Source organism: Seriola lalandi, unplaced genomic scaffold, assembly GCF_002814215.2.
Source record: "Seriola lalandi dorsalis isolate HSWRI2012SDOR001 ecotype SW California unplaced genomic scaffold, Sedor1 jcf7180002054577, whole genome shotgun sequence".
NCBI lineage: Eukaryota > Metazoa > Chordata > Actinopteri > Carangiformes > Carangidae > Seriola > Seriola lalandi.
This window is the reverse complement of record NW_019525130.1, coordinates 1,072,148-1,094,834: the sequence shown is the minus strand read 5'-3', so window position 1 is coordinate 1,094,834 and position 22,687 is coordinate 1,072,148. Positions and strand designations below refer to the sequence as shown.

Below are 22,687 nucleotides of genomic sequence, written 5' to 3'. Positions count from 1 at the left end.
GCCTGTGATTCAACCATGGTCTTGGATGCGGTTACCACCCTCAGAGGAGAGATATACTTCTTCAAGGACAGGTATTGCAGACATGTTCAATGTTCAAATATCTAAATGTCCAATCCAAAAAGTTTTATTTTCTACTTCTTCTTTTTCCTTTACACTAGAGCAGGCCTCTGAACTGATTTTTGTGTTGTGTCTTTTCTCAGCTTCTTCTGGCGTAGCTACCCCCAGAGCAATACACCTCAGCAAAGTTTCATCACAAACTTCTGGCCTGATGCCCCGGTCAATATCGATGCTGCTTATGAGAGCCGAGAGACAGACAGGATCTTACTCTTTAAGGGTACGTGATCTGTGTGTCCACCCAAAGCTCCTAAAGTCATTCTATTTTCAGTTCTAGATTATTTGCCTGTACGCATAGTCACTAAAATACTTCATTTCTTAATTTTTGCAGGTCGTCGAGTGTGGGCTTTCAGTGGCTACGATCTGGTACCTGGCTATCCTAAGTCAATTTCCAGTTTTGGTCTGCCTGAAACCGTAGAGAAAGTCGATGCTGCTCTCTATGACGTGGACACTGGCAAGACTCTGTTCTTTGTAGGCCGCAATTACTACAGGTGTGTTTAAATCACGTGAACCACAATTCATTTAGGTGACTGATTTCGGTATGATGTGGATGTATGTTTTGATGAATTATCTAATTATTATCTAATTACTGTCTGTTCTTTAGTTATGATGAGGTCAATAAGGCCATGGACCAGGGATCCCCCAAACGGGTGGATGAGACCTTCTCTAGACTGACTGGCCAGGTGACTGCAGCTTTCCAGTTGAGAGGTGAGTAACATTCAAGTTTCTTCATAGTTTTCTGAGTCAAGACCACTTCCATGACAAAATGTTTACAGTTCTGAGTCCTTCCAGCCTTAACCCAACATGGGGACTAACATCTGACATCTGTGTCCTGCAGGTTTTACTTACATCTACAGCGGACCCAACATGTTTGAGTACAGCCTGCGGAGCGGGAAGTTGTTCCGTGAGCTACGTAACAGCTACTTCTTACGCTGCACCAAAGTCTAGACCAGTTCATTGCCCAGGCAGTTTATGTAGCTCCTCTGAATGACAATGAAGGCACCAAAGGAAAGTGTCCTTGATTAATAATTTTGTATTTTCTAACATATAATTGCAACCTATTGTTACACACTTATGGGTATACATTGGATTTATCCCATGCCTGAGCAACAATACTGTACATATTTTTTAATTCTTTTAGAATAGCATTTTGTGAGGTCAGCCGTTGCTACTTTAAGTTAAGTATTTAAGTCAATACTGTTTATGTATTATGGAACTTAATTGTAATCTATGAATGTATGAAAATTGCTTACAAAAATGTGACAAAGTCAAGATAAATTGTTACATGAATCAGCAAATAAAATTTGTCTATGTGCAATTTAATTATGTTTTATTAATTTTTCATAGAAGTATTGTAGATGAAAACACAATGTACTCTACCAGGATATTGCTTTATGACTGACATTTGTTTTTTGGCTCATATAAGAAAAAAGTTACCACTGGTCAGTCAAAAAATGTTGGTTATTTGAAATTTAACTGACTAATTTTAGCTAGTCAGTACAAATATGGAAATATACAGTAATACAATATATTTAATCTGTTAAGCATAACAGAAACATTGAAGGAAGGAAGAACAATAACAAACATACAAACAGACAACTGGTAACACTATACAGATGTCAAGAACCACTGCACCTAACAAGTAATTTTACTGAGACTTTAGTAGGCATATTATCTACCATTTTCACCATCTTAGTTAGCATGCTACGAGCTGCTAATTGGAAGACAAAGTACAGCTGAGGCTGATGATAATGTCATTACTTTTTCAATTACTTAGTCATGAAACAAAGTGCTGAACAAATTACATTTGCTGAGCTGAAGATGGCGCTAGGGGAAAAGTCAGGGGCTCACCAAAGTCATTACAATTCATCCTGAGGGGAACATGAATGTCTGAATCAGTCTTTGTGGGAATCCATCCCAATGCTGATCAAATATTTCACTTTAAACCATAAATTTCTACCTCATAGTGGAGGAGATTGCTAAAATCAGTAGGCTTTATCCTTTGGGAGCAATGATGTGTGTTTCATGGCAATCTATCCAATAGTTATAAAAAAACACACACACACATACACACACACACACACACACACACACACCCACTATAAACTCATGTCATACAAGAAGATATTGATACAGTATCTGTTAGCACATTTTCAAATGACTGTCAACCTCTGTTGGCATGGAAACTAACTGATATAAAGCTCTGTATGTGAGGTTTGTTAATTTGCTGTTTATCTGTTTGTTTTGTTTTTCCTTTTTGCACACTAAGTTGCATAAACTGCATTTGGAGACTCACTGACTGTGCAAACTCACTAATGAACTGTGGATGATCAAATAAAGTGATGTTTGGTTAAATGTTTGGGACAACATAGAAACTATATGAGTGTGTTTACTCAATACATATGTCAGTTAAATAGATAATGTATATTTTACTGATTGTTAGCTTTTCAACAAAGTCATTTATCGTCTAACTTTCCAGAAAGCAAAATGAAACTTCAGTCTGGCCCATATACTTCCACTTCTGGGCAGATAGAGCTGTTATCCCCTGGTGTTGTCTCACAGCCACAAGAGTTTCTGTGTGTGAACCAGATGTCCAGATGGTCCAGATGTGGAAGTAAAATGGGCCAGATTTGGGCCATGGAAATGGGCGTATACTGGTCCAAAAGAAAACAAGCATGTGGCCAAACTACAGGCCGGATCTATTGTGCTATCGGGGTTACTGTCAACTTCTTTTTGTTGGAATTATTTTGTCAGCAAAACACATTGTGATGTCCAGATACTAAGCAACTGGCTTCTGTTGTCAGTCCAGTCCACACCATTATTTCAAACCTGTGTGACAAGCAACTTGGCTGATGTGATTTTTCAATGAGAACCACAGACCACGAAATATGCTTAAGATTCGCGGGGTTCATTTAACCCGAGATGACACCTTGGTGCAGGAGTCGCTGATTGGTGCATTGGGTTCCGCAGCGGCCTACATAGCTTAATCGGCAGATGCAGCACAGGCGTGCAGAAAGTGCGTGCTGAGAATGGCGGAGGAACAGAGGAGAAATTGAGTTTGGAGAACGGTGGACAGTCAGCAGGAACCACGAGTGAGGCAGAGCCGAACAGGCTGAACACACGCACGCTGCAACAACAAGCCGCTGCAGCGGAGAGGGACGCGCTTCGTGAGATAGCGCATGGGTGAATGTACGCTTCACCCCTCCTCCAGTAAAGTCCCGCTTCTTTCCCTTCCATGAGATTGTATGTTTCGCCCTGGCAGTAATACCCGTCAGCATCAAAGAAATTGAGACGCAACTTGCTAATCAGGAAAATGCTTTTCTTTTGTGTTTTGCCTATGTTTGCCTTGGTTTGGAATATTGATTTAATTGCATAATTATTTGATTTGTTTTGCTTGCCCTGTATTTAGTTGTAAGTTGTTGTTGTTGTTGTTTTTTGTTTTTTTTGCCCAAATTTTCTAATTTATTATTTTCTCTATTACATTTGGTTTATTTGAGTGACTTCGTCTTTTTTTTATTGGCATGCGAGTTAGTTTTATTAATATTTTGGGCTCATCCTCTTTAGTTAAAGACTTCAAGACTATACCACCTCATGCTAAACAAACTCTAGATGCAAATAAACTCTTGATGGAAAGAGGGCGGAGACTGGTGAGTCTGTTGATGTGAGTTACTTTGCTTGTCAGTTGAAGACGCACAGCAGCAGGGCCCCAAGGTCCACGTGGGTGCTACAGAGGAGCCGATAAGCCTGCACTGCTGGACCCTGGATTCGTTAACACTGGGATTCTTGCCAGTGGTCGGAGCATTTGGGACTTTTTGTTTTAAAAACTGATCTTTTAATCTGTAATTATTTTTTTTAATTTTTTTTTTTATAACCACACATTTGCATGTTGTTATTGGGTCAGTACACTCCCCAGTAGATTTAAATAAATTTAACCTGTAAGTCACACCTGTGACACATAAAATGCAAAGCATTTGTATAATTGAAGTAAAATCATGTGTAAAGTAAAAACAATGAAAATCAAAACATTAACATCAAACAGTAATCCATTTTTGACCACTTGGGGGCAGAACAACAACATTATGGCATGTGCAGTATAAAGGCTTTTTATGTACTTACATATACAACAGAATGGGTGACATTTATTTTGTCTTGTCTTTGAGTCTGCCTAATGAATGTCCAAGGCCAACATTTACACTCTTTTAGATGTTTTTGGTTTAAACCAACTCTCAGGGAAATATCTGGCTCTTTAGCTGCTAAATGCTCCTCTATGTTCAAGTGAGTGTTTGCGTCTGTCTGCGGTTCGGTGATGAGCAGGTAGTGGACAGTGGTTTTATCAGAGCTTTCTGGCTTAAAACAGCAGCCTACTCAAAATATCAGGTGAGAGGAATCCATAACAGTGACGTTGTGAGCCAGAACACCAAAATAAAAAGCTGAAAGATGAAAAAATGGTGCTTAAAGCAGCTGCAAGGTCAGGTGAACCTAGGCCTGACTTATCTCTCGTTTGGTCTTTTGTTCATATCAAATATTGATTAAAACAGCTTAAAAAGTTGCCTTACAGGAAGGAGTTCTCAGAGGTGTGGGGAGATTTCCAGGAATGTTAGCTCAGTATCATGTGGGAGGAGTTCCTCCTGCCACCTCGTTTGTGTGTGTGTGTGTGTGTGTGTGTGTTTTTAGGAACCCATAAACCACCACATTGTGATGAATGATAAAGTGGTGACTGACTGACTGATGAATAATGCAAAAGTATTAACATCAGCATTTCATACAGTGTGTAAGACAATGTTGTAATAATCACCTGAGATAGATACACTTATTATATTGTCCTGGAACCACAAAACAAATGAATAAACTAGAGGTTTTTGTAGTTTTTGTCAATTGGATGTTATTGATTGTTGTTTTATTTATATATACACACACACACATATATATATAATTGAACATTATAGGAACATTGTAGGAAACGTTAGGGCAGAACAGCTGTATTGGATTGTGCTACAATGAACTGGTATTCATTTTCCACATTTTAAATGGAAAGGTGGGCTTAATATTTTTTAACCTCCTGCTCAGCTGGTGACAGATGATTTTAAAGGCAAAATGCCAAGATTTATATTTTGTGGTAATATAAAAACATATCATTTGAAAATAATAAGGTGCTCATTTTTTCTGTTCCTCCTCACCGACTGTCTGTGTTTAGTGTTGATCAATCTACCTGAGACATAAGTTGCACAATGAAGACAGTACTCCTCAACCCATCGTCCAATGTGGAAACAGCAATCACAATGTGGTTTTACACTAACAATAATGTACAAATGCCACTTAAATAGATACATAAATACATAGCTGAAAATATTATTACACATATGGATGTAAGGATGAAAAATAACAACATAGTACAACTTTTCTATGAAGTGGAAAATCTGATGTCAAAGCAGAAAATATAATGAAGCCTAGTTATTACACGATGAGTCAAGTCATGCAGCATGATGAATGATCATCTATGGCTTCTACAAATACTCCATAACCTGTCAGAAGGACTTTGTTATGGCTGTGACCCCTGGTGTAAGGCGAGAGGTAACAGGGTTTTTTGTTCATGACATGACCCAGCTTGTCCGTGTTCTTACATCACTGTCTTATTAGTAAGAGACCCAGTAGCCTGAGGGCTAGAGAGCACAGCGTGTGAGCAAAGACCTTTAAATTCATGTCATACTGCCTTAAGAATCAGGGTAATATATCAGCATATTATTTGTAATATAACTTTAAGTAACAGATTAAACAATCAGCAAACGTTTTCAAAATAAAAGGAAGAATGTTCAGTTAACGTATCTGTACCAATTGTTCCATTGCTCAGGAGTATGGACCAAAGTACTGATGAAGAAAAGTATCAGCATTCTCATCTACACAATACTAACAGCATCTGTGTGAGTTAAACAGATGTGACATATGATTATTTTATTTATCAATTTTATGATTATTAAAAAGATTTCAACTTCCATATCACTTATTTTATTTAATATTTTGTACCGACAATATTATTTTGATGTTTGTTTGTCTCATAAATTTCTTATGTCATGTGTCATGTCATAATCATTACAGTCTTGTTTTGGGAATTGTGTCTTGTTGGCTGAGCAATCAAAGCCAATCTTCTGCTCCCGTGATCCATAAATGGACAACTCCTAGGGGCACTGACTCAAGACAAGTAGTTGCTCAACACGCCCACTCAGACTTCAACACATCCGCTCCTCAGCCATATAAATCCCATGCAGACACACAAGTTGCATTCAACAAGGGAGCATGACGTCTTTCAGCCTGTGCATTTTACTAAGCCTGGTATTTGCAGTTTACTGTGTACCACTATCAGAAGTTACTGTGCAGGATGAGAATTTTGCAGAGGTTTGTGTGTTTACTTTACCTTGTCTCCATGTATTCTCTGTATTTTACATTTCAGATGAGTTTAAGCCGCACATTTTGGGAACTGTCATTGTTCAAAAACCATTAGTGACAACTAGGTATTATACTTTTCTCTTCATGCAGAGCTACCTGAAGAAATTCTTCAACCTAACAGAGGAGAGCGGTCCGACTGTCCGACGGGGGATCAGCCCAATGAGCAAGAAAGTGAGTGAGATGCAGAGATTCTTCGGTCTCCAGATCACCGGGATGCTGGATGCTGACACCATGGCTATGATGAAGAAACCTCGCTGTGGCGTTCCAGACGCCCAAACTGCCCATTACTCCACATTTGGAAACAACCTGAAGTGGCAGAAGAACAGCCTTACCTACAGGTGAGTTATCTGAAGAGAGAAATGAGCAAGAATTATTATTGTAAGTTAATCTGATAATATTGTTGATCATTTTTCTGTCCTACAGGATTGAGAACTACACACCTGACATGACCAAGTCAGAGGTGGATGACTCCATAGAGAAAGCGCTGCAGGTCTGGGCCAAAGTCACTCCTCTGAGGTTCACAAGGATCTACAGAGGCATTGCGGACATCATGATCTCCTTTGGCACCAGAGGTGATTACAAAAGATCTTTCAGTAGTGGCAAAAGTACTCTGATTCTTTACTTGTGTAAAAGTAGAAACACCATAGACTACAAATTTTCCAAGTCCTACACGCTCAGTTTAAAGCTAAAGGAGTATTATCAGCAAAATGTATCAAAAGTAAAAGTACTCATTATGCAGAATGGCTCCTTTCACATTGTTTTATTATTTTAGTACATTATAATCACAATATTAACTACTATAAGTAATTAAACATTTAAGCACAATTTTAATGCTGTAGTCCTGTCTTGTGGAGCCATTTTTTGGTACTTTACATCCTCCTGGGTATGAAAGGATAGGCTCAAATAGCACTGCATCATCTTTCATAAGCTCATCGTATATTTGGTGTTCAAACTCTTTTTTTAACTGAACCTGCCAAATAATTGTTAAATAGTAAAAAAAGAAAAGCACCATATTTCCCTCTGAATTGTTGTTGAGTAGAAGTATAAAGTTGAAGGAAAGGAAAGTACATAAAAGAACGGCACATTTCACCACTTTGTTGTTGTCAGCTTTTGTTTTTATTCATTTCATTTTTTGGAATTGTTTGCTTTTCATTCAAGTGTAATGCTTAACTTTTTTTTATTATCAACAAATGTTTTTGGTTGTACTTTGTTGGAAAAAAAATCACATATATTATATGGAAGTGCAGTGTGAGGTGGAAGGAGTTAATCTCCTAGAGCTCTTGCTGACACCTCTGCTATAGCACATACTGTCATGTATATCCGAGTGACATTTATCTGTTGATGACTGGCAGTGGATCATACAGTATAGTTACATGTTGTATATCATTCAGTACAACAAAGAGACAACAGTCATTACACAATGGCATGCCTGCACTTGCCTGCATATGCCTTCATGTTTTTCAAGTGTTTAAAGGCTCAGGAAGGTGTTGAAAGGGCTGTGGTTGTTATACCCCACAAAGCATCTGAGCTACACATATCATCCAACAGTTAGCAATAAGATGCATTTGTGACACACTTTCTGATAAGTTGAATTTTATAGAAATATAATAGGTGCAGGAGAAAAAAACATTGAAATGTACATTTAATGGCACACATATTTTTTTTTTCCTGTTTTCAAAACCTGACATGAATATGCTCTTGCTCAACAGATCATGGAGATTATTACCCCTTTGATGGCCCTGATGGCACTCTTGCACATGCCTTCGCCCCATCTTCTGGCATTGGAGGAGATGCTCATTTTGATGATGATGAGACCTTCACCCACCGCTCAAATGCAGGTAAGTCTGTTATTTATGTCCTGCAAAGAGAGATATTTGAAAGAATTACTGTTTTTTTTATTATGCAATTTAAGAAACAAAGTTTCGAAACAAGGCATGAAACTAATGTATTTTGACATAACATGCTTTAACTTCCAGTACGTGTGTTTTCTGCTGCAGGCTACGTCCTCTTCATGGTAGCTGCCCATGAGTTTGGCCACTCTCTGGGCTTGTCTCACTCTGATGATGCTGGTGCCCTCATGTACCCTGTGTACTCATACAGAAACCCTGACACCTTTGTTCTGCCCCGGGATGATGTCAACGGCATCCAGTCTCTCTATGGTTAGTGCTAACTAGCGGGATCATCACTGTTTGGTCAAAATCTTAGAGAATATCTTGCACAATCATGGGTGATGCTTGTCAACTGTTGTTGCACAGTGATGCATGGCTTTCTAAATATACATGGTGACTTATTTTGTTTGATTTCCAGGCCCAAATCCTGATAAGGATCCCTCTGTACCTGAACCAAAACCTCCCAAGACCCCTGATGCCTGTGATTCAACCATGGTCTTGGATGCTGTCACCACCCTGCGAGGAGAGATGCTTTTCTTCAAGGACAGGTATCAGACATTCTGTACAGCAGAATCCTAAATCATCTGAATACAAAGTCTATTAGGATTGTCTCACCATAATTACCTGTCTTGTGTTCTCAGCTTCCTCTGGCGTAGCTACCCCCAGAGCAATACACCTCAGCAAAGTCTCATCACAAACTTCTGGCCCAGTGCCCCAGTCAATATCGACGCAGCTTATGAGAGCCGAGTGTCAGACAGAATCCTTCTCTTTAAAGGTACTGTTTGTGCTTTCTTTATCTCCCTGAGGCACAAATCTGGCACCATTTCAAAGTTTGCCTGGGTTAGTTTTTAAAAAAAAATCTTTTCTTCCCTGCAGATCGTAAAGTGTGGGCGTTCACTGGCTATAATCCAGTACCAGGCTATCCTAAACCACTTACCAGTTTAGGTCTGCCAAGTCATGTGAGGAAAATCGATGCTGCACTCTATGACACACGGTCTCGCAAAACTCTGTTCTTCGTGGGCAACTCTTACTTCAGGTGTGTTCAGAGTATATATTAATTTCTAATTTCAGAATATTCAATTCTTTTCCATTTTTACTTAGTGAATTTATCTAATTTACGGTCTGTGTTTCTTCAGTTACGATGAGGCCAGAAGGACGATGGACCGGGGATTCCCCAAACGTATCAACCAGACCTTCTCTGAACTGACCAACAAGGTGACTGCAGCTTTCCAGTACAGAGGTGAGTACTGAAAAAACAAGATGTTCATAATTTTTAAGACAAATTAATCTGTCCTCCTTTACCTCTACATTTTGAGCAATACACTTCCTTGATTTCTTGTTAGATGAGAAGATCAATACTGCTCTCATGTCTGTACATGACACATCGGGTTACTTGATCTGCCATAATCTGCCTGCCAGCACCTCCAAAGCTCACTGAAGAAGCTGTTATATATCGTTTAATTTAATCTCTTCAAAAATCAAAGTGTAAAACTGAGAAGTTGTGTTGTTATATGGCAGTATATGTTGGACTATTTTGGCCGGGTGTAGTAACTGGGGTCATCAAATAAGACTGTCCAACATACAACCTCCAGTAGAAAGTCTTCTCATCTAACTCTTGATAAAAAGCCAATGCTCATACATATTTCCCCAAATATTCCTTTAACTATTACAGACACTGACATTGAGCCTCTGTTCTGCAGGTTTTACTTACATCTACAGCGGACCGTACATGTATGAGTATAACCTGAAGACTCGGAGGCTGTACCGTGTGTTGAGGAACAGCTACTTCTTACGCTGCACCAACTTCTAAACCAGTTCACCATCTAAACTGTTTATAGCCACTCATGTAGAATGAGAATGAATGTACAACTACCAGTGCCAAATAAGTCTATAAGTTTATAAGGCTATTATATTTTCAGTATATAATTCTATCAAATTTATTTATAGCTGTAAACAGAATAAATAAATAAAGTTGGATATTAGTTTTATACTTGTCTACATTTTTATTCAACTCATAAGTCATGGTTGTTTCTCATAATATCATTATCTCATAATAATGAAAACAATGCTAACCACGATGAAGGTTATTGTTATACTCAGTCTCTACCCCCGCAGTTTTACGTTTCACATGTTTTCTTTGTCTCCGGCTGTGGTACAAAATGGCTTCAATAGCTGCAGCTATAAACTCTTGAAATGAAGAACTGAATCTGTGAGATAACGTAACGTAAAAGCAAATCTATCTGTTGATTCAGCCTAATATCTCATGTTAATTGAACTTGTTTTCTCGTTTTCATTCAACTTAACTCAGCTAGTTTTACATTTTCAAAATAAATCAGATGACCTTTAACTAATTCTTCAGTTGACAGACATTTTGAAATCAGTTTTTGAATTGAACAATTTCAATTTATTTACGTGTGAGACATGAGATGTCTGCTAAAACAGATATACAAGACTCTGATGAGCTGTGAAACATCTTGAAGATGTTTCTTGAAGACAGCAAGTCCACTTAGTTTTTACCTATTACTACTAGTAGTGTAATATTGCTACCCTAACGTACCTGTTTTCTAATGCTATTATACAAAAAGTTTTGAAGGTTAGTATAAGGCACTTATTAATTACACAAACATTAATTGATACAATAAATGAGTTCCTTCCTCTACCAATGAATAAATTAAACTATAAATCAATTAATTCATTGATATTGTATATAATTATACATAAAAGGATGAACAAAGGAATTATTAAATTAATAACTTATCAATTAATACATCACTGATTACTTATAGATTAAGAAAATGATCTGACAACAGTTTTTTTAATTAAAGAAAAGCTGAATTCACAATTCATCTAAGCACTTTAAAATAAAATGAGAAATCAGAACACAAATACATGAATAAAAGAAATGTATTCCTCTAAATTTCTTTTTAAACTTTTTAGATATTTTTAGATCTCATTTTTGAAAATAACACAATGACACTAAAACAGGTATCAAAAATAATTAATTTAGAATCATCAATTTACTAATAAAAATGTCCTATGTGAAAAGCATTACAATATCAAGTAATGATAAATAGAATCGTATATAAGGATACAGCTGTAGAGTCTGATGCTGTTTCAGGTTGATGTTTACTGATAAATAATACACTACCTGTATTATTGTATTGTCAATCAAGGCAAATGTGACATAATTTAAGAAATGAGATCTAAAAAGTTCATGGCGACAACGTGCCATATCTGTTATGTACTTTCCCCTGGATAAAACACTCGAAACAAGATAAAACAAGAGTTAAAGCGCACATTTGAAAAGAATTTGCTCCAAATCCAGGAATGCTGCAAATGCCAACACAAATACAAATATACAACAATGTGCTCCAAATGAAGAAATGGAGAAAATTTCATTAAATAGCTGATTTATAGTTGTCAGTGGGTGTCTTTAGTGATGTGTCCGTCTGATCTGAGAATCCAAATGTGTCAGGGTGTATCTGTGAATTCTGATGCCAATTACAGAAGAGGAAGAGAAACCAGTGGCATGGGTGAAACAGCAGCTTTGTCAGCCATGTGTCAACACTGGGCAGTAACCAGTATCAACCTTAACTTTTTGCTCCCTCTCTTGGCGTCTTTGCTTATGACACCCACTTGTTGGTGACTTGTGTTGAAATCTTATTAATAAACAATAAAATCTAATTGTGCCTTCTCGATGTATGAAATGGAAGATTCACAAAAACACGCCCCACAGCGTGATGCACTGACACCTTTTGGCATCTCTGGCAGAGGAGGTCTCAAAGTCACAATTAACACTAAAGATTTTTTTGATATCATCAGGTGTTCGTTGGTCTTTCATAATATGGAGAACAATAAATAAGCTCACCAGCTTCGATCATCATTTCTGATGATCATCCATGACAAATAGAGTAGGAGAGAAAGGTGCTTCCAAACAGGCGCAGGATCAAACAAGCCCATCGCTTTCAAAGGATGTCAATCACAATCACAATCAAAGCTGATAATCACTCTGTGGTTCTCTGTGGCATGTTATCTGTTAGTGTCTAGATTGTGCCTGTTGCCATTTGCTTAGACTTTCTCACTTTAATGGCTAGAGGGCCATTTGGTTAGAGTCTAACTCTTGTGTAGCAATTCAGATGAATGTGAGCTTGTAAAAGGTCTGTGCGTCTGGCTGCCAGCACACTGAGTTTCACCAGTTGACAGAGCAAAAAGTGATAGTAGTAATCAACACATTACTTCACCAACAACTTAACAAAACTCAAGAACACACAGAAACACCTGATGTCATCTCACATCTAAAAGAAAACATTGCATTCCTGTCGATGGTTCAAACAGTACAATTTCTGATCAGCATCATGTTCATACAGGCCCGAGCTCTAGCTTGAAACTATCTTGAATCTTCTACCCTCCGACTCTCTCTCATCCCTGCAGTTATCTGTCTCCTGTTGCTCTAATGGGCCTGTTCAGACACTTGCAGGAATGTTTTGTTGCCTCATCATGCATCTTTATCTGCTCTCGCATCCAAAACACTGATATTGAGTGTTTCAGGAAATAAGCAACTACTTTATTCCAACTCAGCGGCCGAGTAGAGTCTGAGAGGGAGAAATTAATAAAGTACCTGGAGTTATTTCTTCTCTGCAGTAGAAGAAGGAATCATGGAAGGTGCACTGGCTGTTAAAACTGTGCTGATAGTGGTGATTGTGGCACTCTGTGGAGCTGTGCCCACCACTTCACCCAGCCAAGAAGAGCTCTCTAAAGCCCAGGTAAACATGAGATGTTCTCAAAGTTGAAATATTGTGTTTGTTGGTGTTATTTAACCTGGAGACATTGGCAAGTGAAGAGAATTCAGTTTTCATCTCTTTCAATCTTGTCAAACAATACAATTTCAGTCTTTTTAATTTTGTAACATGAAAAGAAAGAATTTACTTTCCATTTTCAGAAATATTAAATCCTATTTAAAGTCATCTTCACAGGAATAAAACTGGTTGAGGTTTACAGATAACTAGAAAATGCATTTCCTGTGGAAAATGCATGTGAATACTGAGAGCTGAATGAGATTGCTGAAGCAATGCTAAAGTAGATGAGATAGCCAAAGCATTTTCTAAAGCAATGCTGGGGTAGCTGACGTAACTTGTAAGCTGGAGGTTGAATGGCATGAAATGGTTGAAAAAGACCTGAATTGATGAAAAAAGATGAAAACAGATAAATTTCTAATTTGAAAGTTTAAGCCTAAAATGGTTGAAAAATACCTAAAGAAGAAACCTGTAAGCTCAACTCACAAACAAAAATGTTAACCTGGAGTCCATTAGCTGTCATGGGTTGCCATGGCTGACACTTTATGTTTGAGATTTTGTTTGGACATTTGTCATTTCCTGTTTTATTTTGTAGTTTGTTTCCTTGTGTGTCTCTTTATGTTTGTCCTGTTTCCCTGCTTGTTGATTGTCTGCCCCGCCCTAATGTGTTTCACCTGTGTTTAATCACCTTTGCCACCCTTGTGTCTATTTAGTCTCTGTCCTCCCCTTTGTCTTTGTCAGTTCGTCTGTTGTTGTCCGCTGTGTTACCGGTTGAGTCCTTGTCTTCCTCGTGAGCTTCTGGTTCCTGTGTGAGGTCCCTGTGTTTCCTCATGCTTTGGCCTTTGACCAGTTTTTGTAAGTCTTCTGTTTAATAAACAATTTTCACTGACTCTATTGTGTTGGCTGCATTTGGGTCCAGCCTTACTTAGAACTATGACATTAGCTGCAAAAGCTGAGAACTGAAACATGTTGTTGAAAAAGTTGAAAGCCAAATCATTTACTGCCAAAGGTGGAGGTTGGAATAAAATGCCTTAAAACAGTGACAGAAGAAATCATTTCTATTAGTATCAGAAAGATGAACAGCAGAAGGGCTGATATACAGAAATTGGTCTCAGTTGCGAAGATGTGGCACGTGCAGTGATTTTAAAAATGTCTCGCTTCCTGTTTCCTCCGGATTTTCTGCTTTCATTTTACATTAGAGTGAATGGGGCAGTTGGATGGTACTCCTGCCACTTTTAAGGGCATAGTTCAAATTCTGTAAGTCTTTGTGCGTTGTCAGAGACATTGCCTGAAAGAAGACAAACTTGTCTAGGTTCTGGTCAAAAATTGTGTCTGAAAAGTGAGTGTGTGGCCGTGAGGATGAATTAAACAGATTTTTGTGACCAGTTTAACCCCTTCTCCCATTCTGGCTGTGATGTCACCCATAGACACCTATTTAAAACTGTCAGGAAAAAAAGGTGTAAAACTTAAACTGTGATAAATAAACCATAAACAACATCAAAAGGTTAAACAATGAATTACTTCAAGTAATGTGATCAATCTCATATCAGAAACCGTGACTCCTCAATTCAATGGATCTCCAGTCTCTACTTCAAAAAAACACAAGACAATGACTGAGTGTAAATAAAGGAGTTTATTAACTAGACTACTATCTACAGAGTAAATGCAATGTTTAATAATCATCTAGATAATATAATAATGGAATGAACTGCTTGATGAGTTGGCAATGGTGGGAGACAATATGATATATACTATAGCTATACAGCTAATGATCACTACTTCTACGAATGACATTCGTTCAGCTCCAGTGGAGTTTGCCAGTAGACTCTCTCGGGCACTCTTGATCTCTGGTCGGCTTCTCTGCAGGCGGTTGTGGGCAGATGTGTTATTTGCCCGCGTTTCTTGAGGGTTGATGGACAATAAAATCTAATGCGCTTAACTTTTGCTGGATAACTTTAATTGAATTGATCACAACTGTTTTATCTCCGTGGGCTGCGCACATTTCAGGGGCGTCGCATGTTTTCTCCTTTGTTTCATTTTGGAGAAGAGAGTCATTTTCCAAGGAACTTTTAAATTGTTTAATTCTAGAGTTGGCCTATAAAACTCGCACATCCCTCTTCCACCATAACCCCGGTGTCCATTCATTGATCCTCTGCAGCTGACCCTTTGTCCCATTGTCTGGTTGTGCATCAAAGTGTCAATTTTGGATCCATAACTCTGCATGTCCTTACAATGAACTTCTTTAATGGCTTGTGACTGATGTCAGACCAGGTATGTCCGCTACAACTGCTAGCATAACCTGGTCATTTTTTAGCATGGAAGCTACCTAGCCAACTGAGAGAGTTAACACCACTCTTCTACACTGTCATCATCACCCACCAGAAGGAAGTCACAGTTACTGTAATTGCTTACCGGAGGCTGAACCAATGCAGCAGGTGTCTGTCAGTCTCTAACACGCCCTGCTCAACCAGCAACCAGCTGGCCGGTCCAATCCAGAGTTCCGGAGAGGGCACCCACCCGACAAAACACACCTCCTTCTTCACAGTCCGGCTTCATGCAACCCACCGCTGTTATCGGTGATTCCATAGTCAGGAACATTAGAGCGGCCACAACACATCGCTACCCCAGCACCAAGGCTGTGAACATAGTTCAACAGATCCCTTCTCTTCTAAGTAATCATCCTCATGCCAGAAATGTTGTTATCCATGTTGGGACCAACGATATTGCAAGCCAACAGTCCGAGATGATAAAGTGTGATTTTAACAGTATTTTTTTTAAATATCTAAGGACTGCAAAAAATCATTTTTTTTTTATCTCTGGACTGATTCCCTCTCTCCATCAAGGTGTAGGGCGTTTCAGAAGGCTGCTCTGTCTAAACACATGGCTACAATCTGAATGCTCCTCACACAGCATAGTATTAGTTGACAATTTCAATCTTTTCTGGGAGCGTGCATCATTTTGCAGCAGAGATGGCATTCACCCCAGTCCACAGTTCTTCATGCGATCTCCACTGTCAATCGTGTGTGACAGTTCAGTAATGCAGCACACCTGGACGCAGCACCGGTCATTGAACAGAACTCATCTTCTCTTACGTTGACTGTCCCCATTCCGTTCTCTATACTGTTGAAGAAAATTCACTCAAGTACCAAGTTTGCTGTAGTGGTGTGAGTTTATTGGTATTCTAGAATACGGTGAGCCTACTGACACAGAGCAGGTCTGAGGCAATAGACTCACCCAGAGTGAAGGGCACGGGGACAGTTATACACTTGAGGAAAAGGGGGATTACAGGCATGTGGTCAGACAGGATGACAAATGGATCAAAAGAGTGTTACACCTAGTACCTTTGTATTTTTGTATGTGTTTTCTAAAATGCATCGTTTATGAATTTGCAGCTTGTTTCTCCTCTTGGAAGTGTCTTGGGCTGTTGCAACGCGTTTGCCCTTGTCGACCACCGTACTCTTGTCCCGGCAATTTGCTAAAACCTTGCTAACAGTGCAAAGCATCACAAAGAGGAGTCACCTCTGACCCTGCTGATAAAAAAGTATGGTATTTTAAAGTCCTACGCACATTCCATACATTTGTTTTGAGAAGGTCACACCCCCACTACATAATTTGGCATTCCTCTTTGACTCTTCTTCTCTCATACTTCTTTCGTTGCTTGCCAGTGTGTAGTGGCCATTGACAGCACTGACTGATGTGGGTCTAATCAGCGTGTGACAGGCAGACACATTTTTTATTCCCAGCAGCCAGACAGGTGGATAAAATGAATGATTGCAGTTGCTGAGTCAGCATTCACACTATTGCTACGTCATTCACACAACAAAGTGTGAAGCCACCCTGTGTCACACAGTATATATTCAGCTCAGGTTTGTGATGCAGAAGGTTTTAAAATGATTAATGTGAATTTGTTTTGTCGAAGCTTACGAGAAAAGTTTTACATGATGAACAATTATAACCACCAAAGAAGCATTACAGACGACTACAGATTTTCAGCACAGACAGTTTTTCTAGAAGCACAAACTCATGGTACAGTTTCGAATATACTGGAAATAAGTTGGTGTGAGTGAGTATACTGTGTATTTATAATGCCAGCTAATGGTCTCTAAAATATTTGCACAGTAAGTTTGAAAAATTTTATCATTATAAAAGGGGAAAGTAAACTTGACTAAAGTTACAGTATAATCCTTAAGATTTTAGGGTGGACTTGGTGACACCCATGGTCACTGGTGGTAGAGCGAGTGGTTTTAAACTGAAGGAGTCAGAATCTTAGAGGCAGCTAACTCAATTATTGGCCTATTTCCATCATGCATCTGATTTCATGCTGAGGACAGCTCAAGACATTTTGCAGACAACAGCAGGACACAGGAAATACAGTTGGTTATCATGCTGAGGAGTTGGAACTGCAATCTCTATAAGTATGAACTTGTAATAATCCCTGCAATGGGTTTTGCTGCAGGTTCTGCTGAGAAGGAAATGTGTTTTCATGTAAAAGCATTTTAAGATGATGATTCATTTTTAAATGAATGCTCAGTGTTAGCATTAAGCCTGGAGACTAGATAATAATAATGCCAGTTGAACATTTTTAATGTGAAGCAACGGCAGGAAATAGCAAGTGCTGTTTTGGTATTAGTACTGATATTGCTGAGAATGAACAATAAACAGTGGGGCAGATATCCATGAGATAAAGTTAAGAACAATTACTAGTTTACATACATGCAGCCTCTGGATCCTATACTATATAAAAAGACAATTGATGAATGTAAATACACTGAATGACTATTGCAGAAAAAATAAAACCCAAAAATTGTATCAGAAAATTAGGTTTGATTTCAACTTCCACTTATCTTTCCTCAAAGTTCTGTATTTAAACTTGAATAGGTAAATAACTAATCAGTCAGAGTCATCTCATGAGGAGTTTTATCTGCATATGAGAATTTCTTATTTCTGTTTTTCTTCATCCAGGACTATCTGTCTCAGTTCTTCTCTGATGTGGGCGTCAGTGCCCCCAGCAGTGTCTTGCGCAGCTCTCTAGACTCCTTTGATGACACACTGAAAAAAATGCAGGAGTTTTTTGGCCTGGAGATGACAGGGCAGTTGGACTCCAACACCCTGGAAGTGATGGCTCGCCCCCGCTGTGGTTTCACAGACGTAACCAGATATGGCCACTTCAACGGTCAGCCAAAGTGGGACAAGACTGTTCTCACATACCGGTACTAAGCACGGGTCCCAACAAGTCCCTGCATCAGTTCATCCATAGATAAAGCAATGAAGCTCCTGTTGTAAAACTCTTAAAGTATTTTTACTCTCACACTGCTGCAGGATAACTGACTACACACCAGACTTGAGTCAAAGTGATGTGGATGCCACCATAGCCAAGGCTCTGAAAATCTACAGTGATGTCATTCCTCTGGATTTCAAGCAGATTGACAGCGGCACCGCTGACATTATGATCACATTCAGGAGTCGAGGTAAGGTAGTACTTTCAGTGCCTTGGAGAAAATGTTTGATCTAGTGGTAACTTTACTCCTCTTCCCTCAAAACCAGAGCATGGAGATTTTGCTCCATTTGATGGGGAGGGTCAGGTCTTGGCCCATGCATTCTCCCCTGGAGAGGGCGTTGGAGGTGACGCCCACTTTGATGAAGATGAAAACTGGACTCTAACCTCAGCAGGTGCTGACATTAAGGAAACATTGTAATTGAGATATGATTCCAAAGCTGATTTAGAACCTAACTTTATCAGTGTATTTGTGCAGGAGCCAACCTGTTCTTGGTGGCAGCCCATGAGTTTGGCCATGCAATGGGACTGGCCCACTCTCAGGTCCAGACAGCCCTGATGTATCCCACCTACCAATATGTGAACACAGAGGGGTACATGCTGCCGGATGACGACAAACAGGGAGTACAAGCGATCTATGGTGAAAGCCGAGCTAATTTACAGACTTTTGATTTTTTGCACCTTATGAGCTTGTTATTTTACGGAAACTGCACTTTTCATGAAAGCACTGAAAAACTCTCCTCAAAGATATTTACCATTGCCATTACTTTGTTTTTGTTTTGTTTTTTTTCTTTTAAAGGAATCAGAACAACATCAGCTGAACCTGACCCAAAACCACAACCTAGACCTGACCCAGATCCTGAACCAAGACCAAACAGGTGCAGCAGATTCCTGACTTTTGATGCTGCAACTTCCATTCGAGGAAATCTTTACTTCTTTAAAGATGGGTGAGACATTTATGCACTAGTCTTTGATTTGATTTGTCATGTAGTTTTCACATAAACATGATACTCCAGAGATGAACCGTTATTTTCAAAGTTAAATGTGTATTGTAGGATTTCTTTTTTGTCAGTATGTGATCTCTGGCATCTTATCATGGAATTTTGTGTTTCTTTGTCAGATATTTCTGGACCCGTAGCCGCTCCTGGGACGGCATCACTATGAGGAGAATTCAGTCTGTCTGGTCTGAAATCAGCAAAGTTGATGCTGCTTATGAGTATAAGAGAAGCAATACTGTCATTTTCTTTGAAGGTACTAAAATTAACATAGTAAATAATTTATTGTAAGTTATTTTTTGTTCTTTTTTAATGATTAAAGATGACAAAAAGCATTAAATAAACGGTAGTAACAGTTTGGAACATACATTAGTAAAGCTCTACCTTTTCATGTCATAGGGGATCATTACTGGAAGATCGTTGGAAACACTCTCCTGCCTGGTTATCCAAAGCCTCTCACCGACTTTGGCTTCCCTCCATCCGTCACCAAGGTGGACTCTGCTGTCCATGTGTCATTTACAGGCAGAACCCTCCTTTTTGTGAGCAACAAATACTGGAGGTGAGTAATGTGAATAGCCATAAACATACACTGTAAAAAGTGACAAGTTAATCTTACTTAAAAAAAAAATCTAGGAAACCGATTGCCTTGAAAAAACTAAGTAAATATAACTATTAGTTTTAAATTAATGTGCCCTCATGTCCAAGTTTACTTAAAATGTAATTGTGCAACTTAAAAATGGCAACGAAAGTTAACTTGCTCTTAAGTGGTAGCAACTTAAGTAAAACATGTTAGTCTGACTTGTGTGGGAAGTTGTGTTTACTCAGTAGAGTTCAGGAAACCGATTGCTTTGGATAAATCAAGTAAGTAAACAAAGACTGATAGGTTTACAGGATTATTTTTATTTTTAAAAATGTCATTTTGAGCATTTTAAACAAAGATCAATGTATGATTTAACAAGTGGAAGTATCCGAAGAAACATGTCTATTTTTAAGTGCAATAAAGTAATTTTATTTTAATCTATAATTACATGTCACATTGAAGGAAAGTGCACCTCCAGGGAAGTCATTTATTGTTCAACTCACTTCACTCATGGTTTAACATGCTTTTTCCTAAAAGGGACTTAAAGCTACTAGAAACAATGTGGAGTAATTGTCAAGAACAGTAATACCAGTCACCATGCACAGTTAACATCCAGAACACAATCCACTCAATTCATGCCTGCAAACACATTACCCTAGAGCATGTTGGGACACCTCACCCACTTATCCCGAATAAAAACTCCAGGAACACAAAGTTACAAGTCTAGTTTACTTACGTGAATTTAGTTTTATACCTTCTTCAGGCAAAAACAGCACATTACTGACATTACACGAGTTGAATCAACAGGATAGTGAGAAATAAGTAAACTACACTAATGTAGTTCAAGTCAGCATAGGTATTACCTTTTACAGTGTAGGCTGGATCCATATATAGACAGGTGTCATGTATTGATGAACACTCCTCTTCACATTACTCATAGCTACAATGAAAGGAGGGGCAGAATGGATGCTGGGTACCCAAAGGTCATACACACAGAGTTCCCTGGGATTGGCTACCGGGTGGATGCTGCTTTTGAGAATAAAGGTAGGTAACAGTGAAAGGACGGTCCCTCTGCTGTAGCATTATGTTATGTTCCTGTTTGGCTTGATATCAATGATGCATCCCTTTTTTTCAGGGTACCTGTACTTCTCATATGGATCCACGCAGAGAGAGTATGACTACAATCGGAGAAGAGCTATTCGCACTCTGTTAAACTATAAATGGATGGATTGCAACTAAAGAATAACCCAATAACACACACACACACACACACACACACACACACACACACACACTACGCAATGGTTGCAGAGCTTAACTAAGAGGGAACACATGGTAGGTCTTTAGGAAAAAGCAGGAGTATTGGCTTGCATTTATTCTACAAGTTAATAGAAATATAGTATATTTGCTAGTTCAAAATAATATTAGGTTAGGTGAATTTTTGAAGAAAAAAAAAGAAGCATACTTCTGCACTCTTGAACAAGTATGTTTACACTAAACTTAAATGTCTGTCTGTATTAGTTGAGTTCAAATAAAACTGGTACTTGTTTACGTCTTGTTACTACATTACACTTTTAAGTCTAGTTAACACATTTGTTATGGTTTTTGTTAAGTCACAGAATACGTTAACCTTTTTCCACATAGCTTTTGCTGATGCTGCGGTTGCACCCATTGATTGATTGACACACACACACACACAGCTATAAGCATGCACAAAGCAATGGTCTTTCCCATTAACTCATCCTGAGTATCGGTTATTGTAGCTTTTTTTTTTCTGCAAGAAAATACATAATTTGAAGAAGAAATACAATATAAGATATAATAATGCTGTAGGCAACAACTGCCTGTTTTGTAGCTAATGGTTTCTCTTGAACATGCATCAGTTAAACATGATTTAATCAAGCATTAAAAAATGAAAAAAATAAACAAATACAAATGAGTTTAAAATGTTTCTTTATCATGACTGAGTGTGTAATTTGGATTAGGATCTACTGGAATTAGGGAAATATTGCAACTGTGGTCTGGCAGTGTGTGTCCTGTGTGTGCACGTGTGTGTGTGTATGTGTTTCAACCCCGGATTTAACTAAGCATGTTGATTAGGAGACCATTCATCTTTACAGCATGACCTCCATGACCTCAGATGAGTTGTTGCAAAAGGAAAATCAATCACACTGTTGCCATTATAAGAGCTTTAAATGCACAAGAGCTGATGAAAGACAAGGGAAGTTTATTTATAAAGCAGACACAGGGCAATTGAAAGTGCTTACAGAGGCATGGAAATACATAAAAAAAATTAACATTTAAAAAACCAGAAAGTTCTTTTTTAGTTCACATGGGTTTACCAGGTGATAATGTGTGTAGCTGTTACCTTCAAAACCTCATTAGGAAAATACATTTTTTCACTCTAATTTCTACTGAGCCATTCAGAGGTTACACAGTAGCCATGTGTGGAATAAAGTAAACACACAGCACAGATCTGCAAATCTTTGGGTAGAGATTTGTATTCTTATTACTGTGTAACTGGAAATAAGGACAAAGCAAGCAAAACATCCCAAACCAGGCCCCACTCAGGCTTCGCCCAATTTATCCTCTTGGCAGCA

At 38.6% G+C, this 22,687-nt stretch overlaps 3 protein-coding genes across 4 annotated transcripts in view; all 3 read left to right on the top strand.

The window, feature by feature from the left end:
• Positions 1 to 10,432, top strand: part of LOC111663530 (collagenase 3-like) — a 10,746-nt gene extending 314 nt beyond the window's left edge. The window contains exons 1-10 of one of the 2 annotated variants that reach the window (XM_023417750.2): positions 6,359 to 6,504; positions 6,646 to 6,893; positions 6,979 to 7,127; positions 8,265 to 8,393; positions 8,553 to 8,714; positions 8,863 to 8,992; positions 9,086 to 9,219; positions 9,321 to 9,480; positions 9,581 to 9,684; positions 10,145 to 10,432. In XM_023417750.2, the coding sequence (XP_023273518.1) occupies positions 6,406 to 6,504; positions 6,646 to 6,893; positions 6,979 to 7,127; positions 8,265 to 8,393; positions 8,553 to 8,714; positions 8,863 to 8,992; positions 9,086 to 9,219; positions 9,321 to 9,480; positions 9,581 to 9,684; positions 10,145 to 10,254 (1,425 nt within the window). In that variant the 5' untranslated portion in view covers positions 6,359 to 6,405 and the 3' untranslated portion in view covers positions 10,255 to 10,432. Of the gene's footprint in view, positions 1 to 6,358; positions 6,505 to 6,645; positions 6,894 to 6,978; positions 7,128 to 8,264; positions 8,394 to 8,552; positions 8,715 to 8,862; positions 8,993 to 9,085; positions 9,220 to 9,320; positions 9,481 to 9,580; positions 9,685 to 10,144 lie in introns of those variants that run through there. The other variant, XM_023417751.2, reaches the window with a different exon arrangement.
• Positions 7 to 1,437, top strand: LOC147818477 (matrix metalloproteinase-18-like). Its single transcript, XM_087177011.1, has 5 exons — positions 7 to 71; positions 201 to 334; positions 446 to 605; positions 719 to 822; positions 953 to 1,437. The coding sequence occupies exons 1-5, from the start codon at positions 16 to 18 to the stop codon at positions 1,060 to 1,062; spliced, it is 564 nt and encodes a 187-aa protein (XP_087033137.1). The 5' UTR covers positions 7 to 15; the 3' UTR covers positions 1,063 to 1,437.
• A 2,520-nt stretch (positions 10,433 to 12,952) lies between the features above and the next one.
• mmp30 (matrix metallopeptidase 30) lies at positions 12,953 to 22,026 on the top strand. Its single transcript, XM_023417730.2, has 10 exons — positions 12,953 to 13,207; positions 18,200 to 18,447; positions 18,557 to 18,705; positions 18,782 to 18,907; positions 18,991 to 19,152; positions 19,312 to 19,459; positions 19,633 to 19,763; positions 19,907 to 20,066; positions 21,028 to 21,131; positions 21,223 to 22,026. The coding sequence occupies exons 1-10, from the start codon at positions 13,100 to 13,102 to the stop codon at positions 21,324 to 21,326; spliced, it is 1,440 nt and encodes a 479-aa protein (XP_023273498.1). The 5' UTR covers positions 12,953 to 13,099; the 3' UTR covers positions 21,327 to 22,026.
• Positions 22,027 to 22,687: the final 661 nt, after the last annotated feature.

What these genes read in the sequence shown, in the direction of transcription:
- LOC147818477 (XM_087177011.1), top strand. Translation starts at nt 16, where the DNA reads ATGGTCTTGGATGCGGTTACCACCCTCAGAGGAGAGATATACTTCTTC. An exon ending in GTAGGCCGCAATTACTACAG is followed by an intron (nt 606 to 718) that starts GTGTGTTTAAAT and finishes TCTGTTCTTTAG; the next exon opens with TTATGATGAGGTCAATAAGG. An exon ending in TGCAGCTTTCCAGTTGAGAG is followed by an intron (nt 823 to 952) that starts GTGAGTAACATT and finishes TGTGTCCTGCAG; the next exon opens with GTTTTACTTACATCTACAGC.
- mmp30 (XM_023417730.2), top strand. Translation starts at nt 13,100, where the DNA reads ATGGAAGGTGCACTGGCTGTTAAAACTGTGCTGATAGTGGTGATTGTG. An exon ending in CTGGACTCTAACCTCAGCAG is followed by an intron (nt 18,908 to 18,990) that starts GTGCTGACATTA and finishes GTATTTGTGCAG; the next exon opens with GAGCCAACCTGTTCTTGGTG. An exon ending in TGCTGCTTTTGAGAATAAAG is followed by an intron (nt 21,132 to 21,222) that starts GTAGGTAACAGT and finishes CCTTTTTTTCAG; the next exon opens with GGTACCTGTACTTCTCATAT.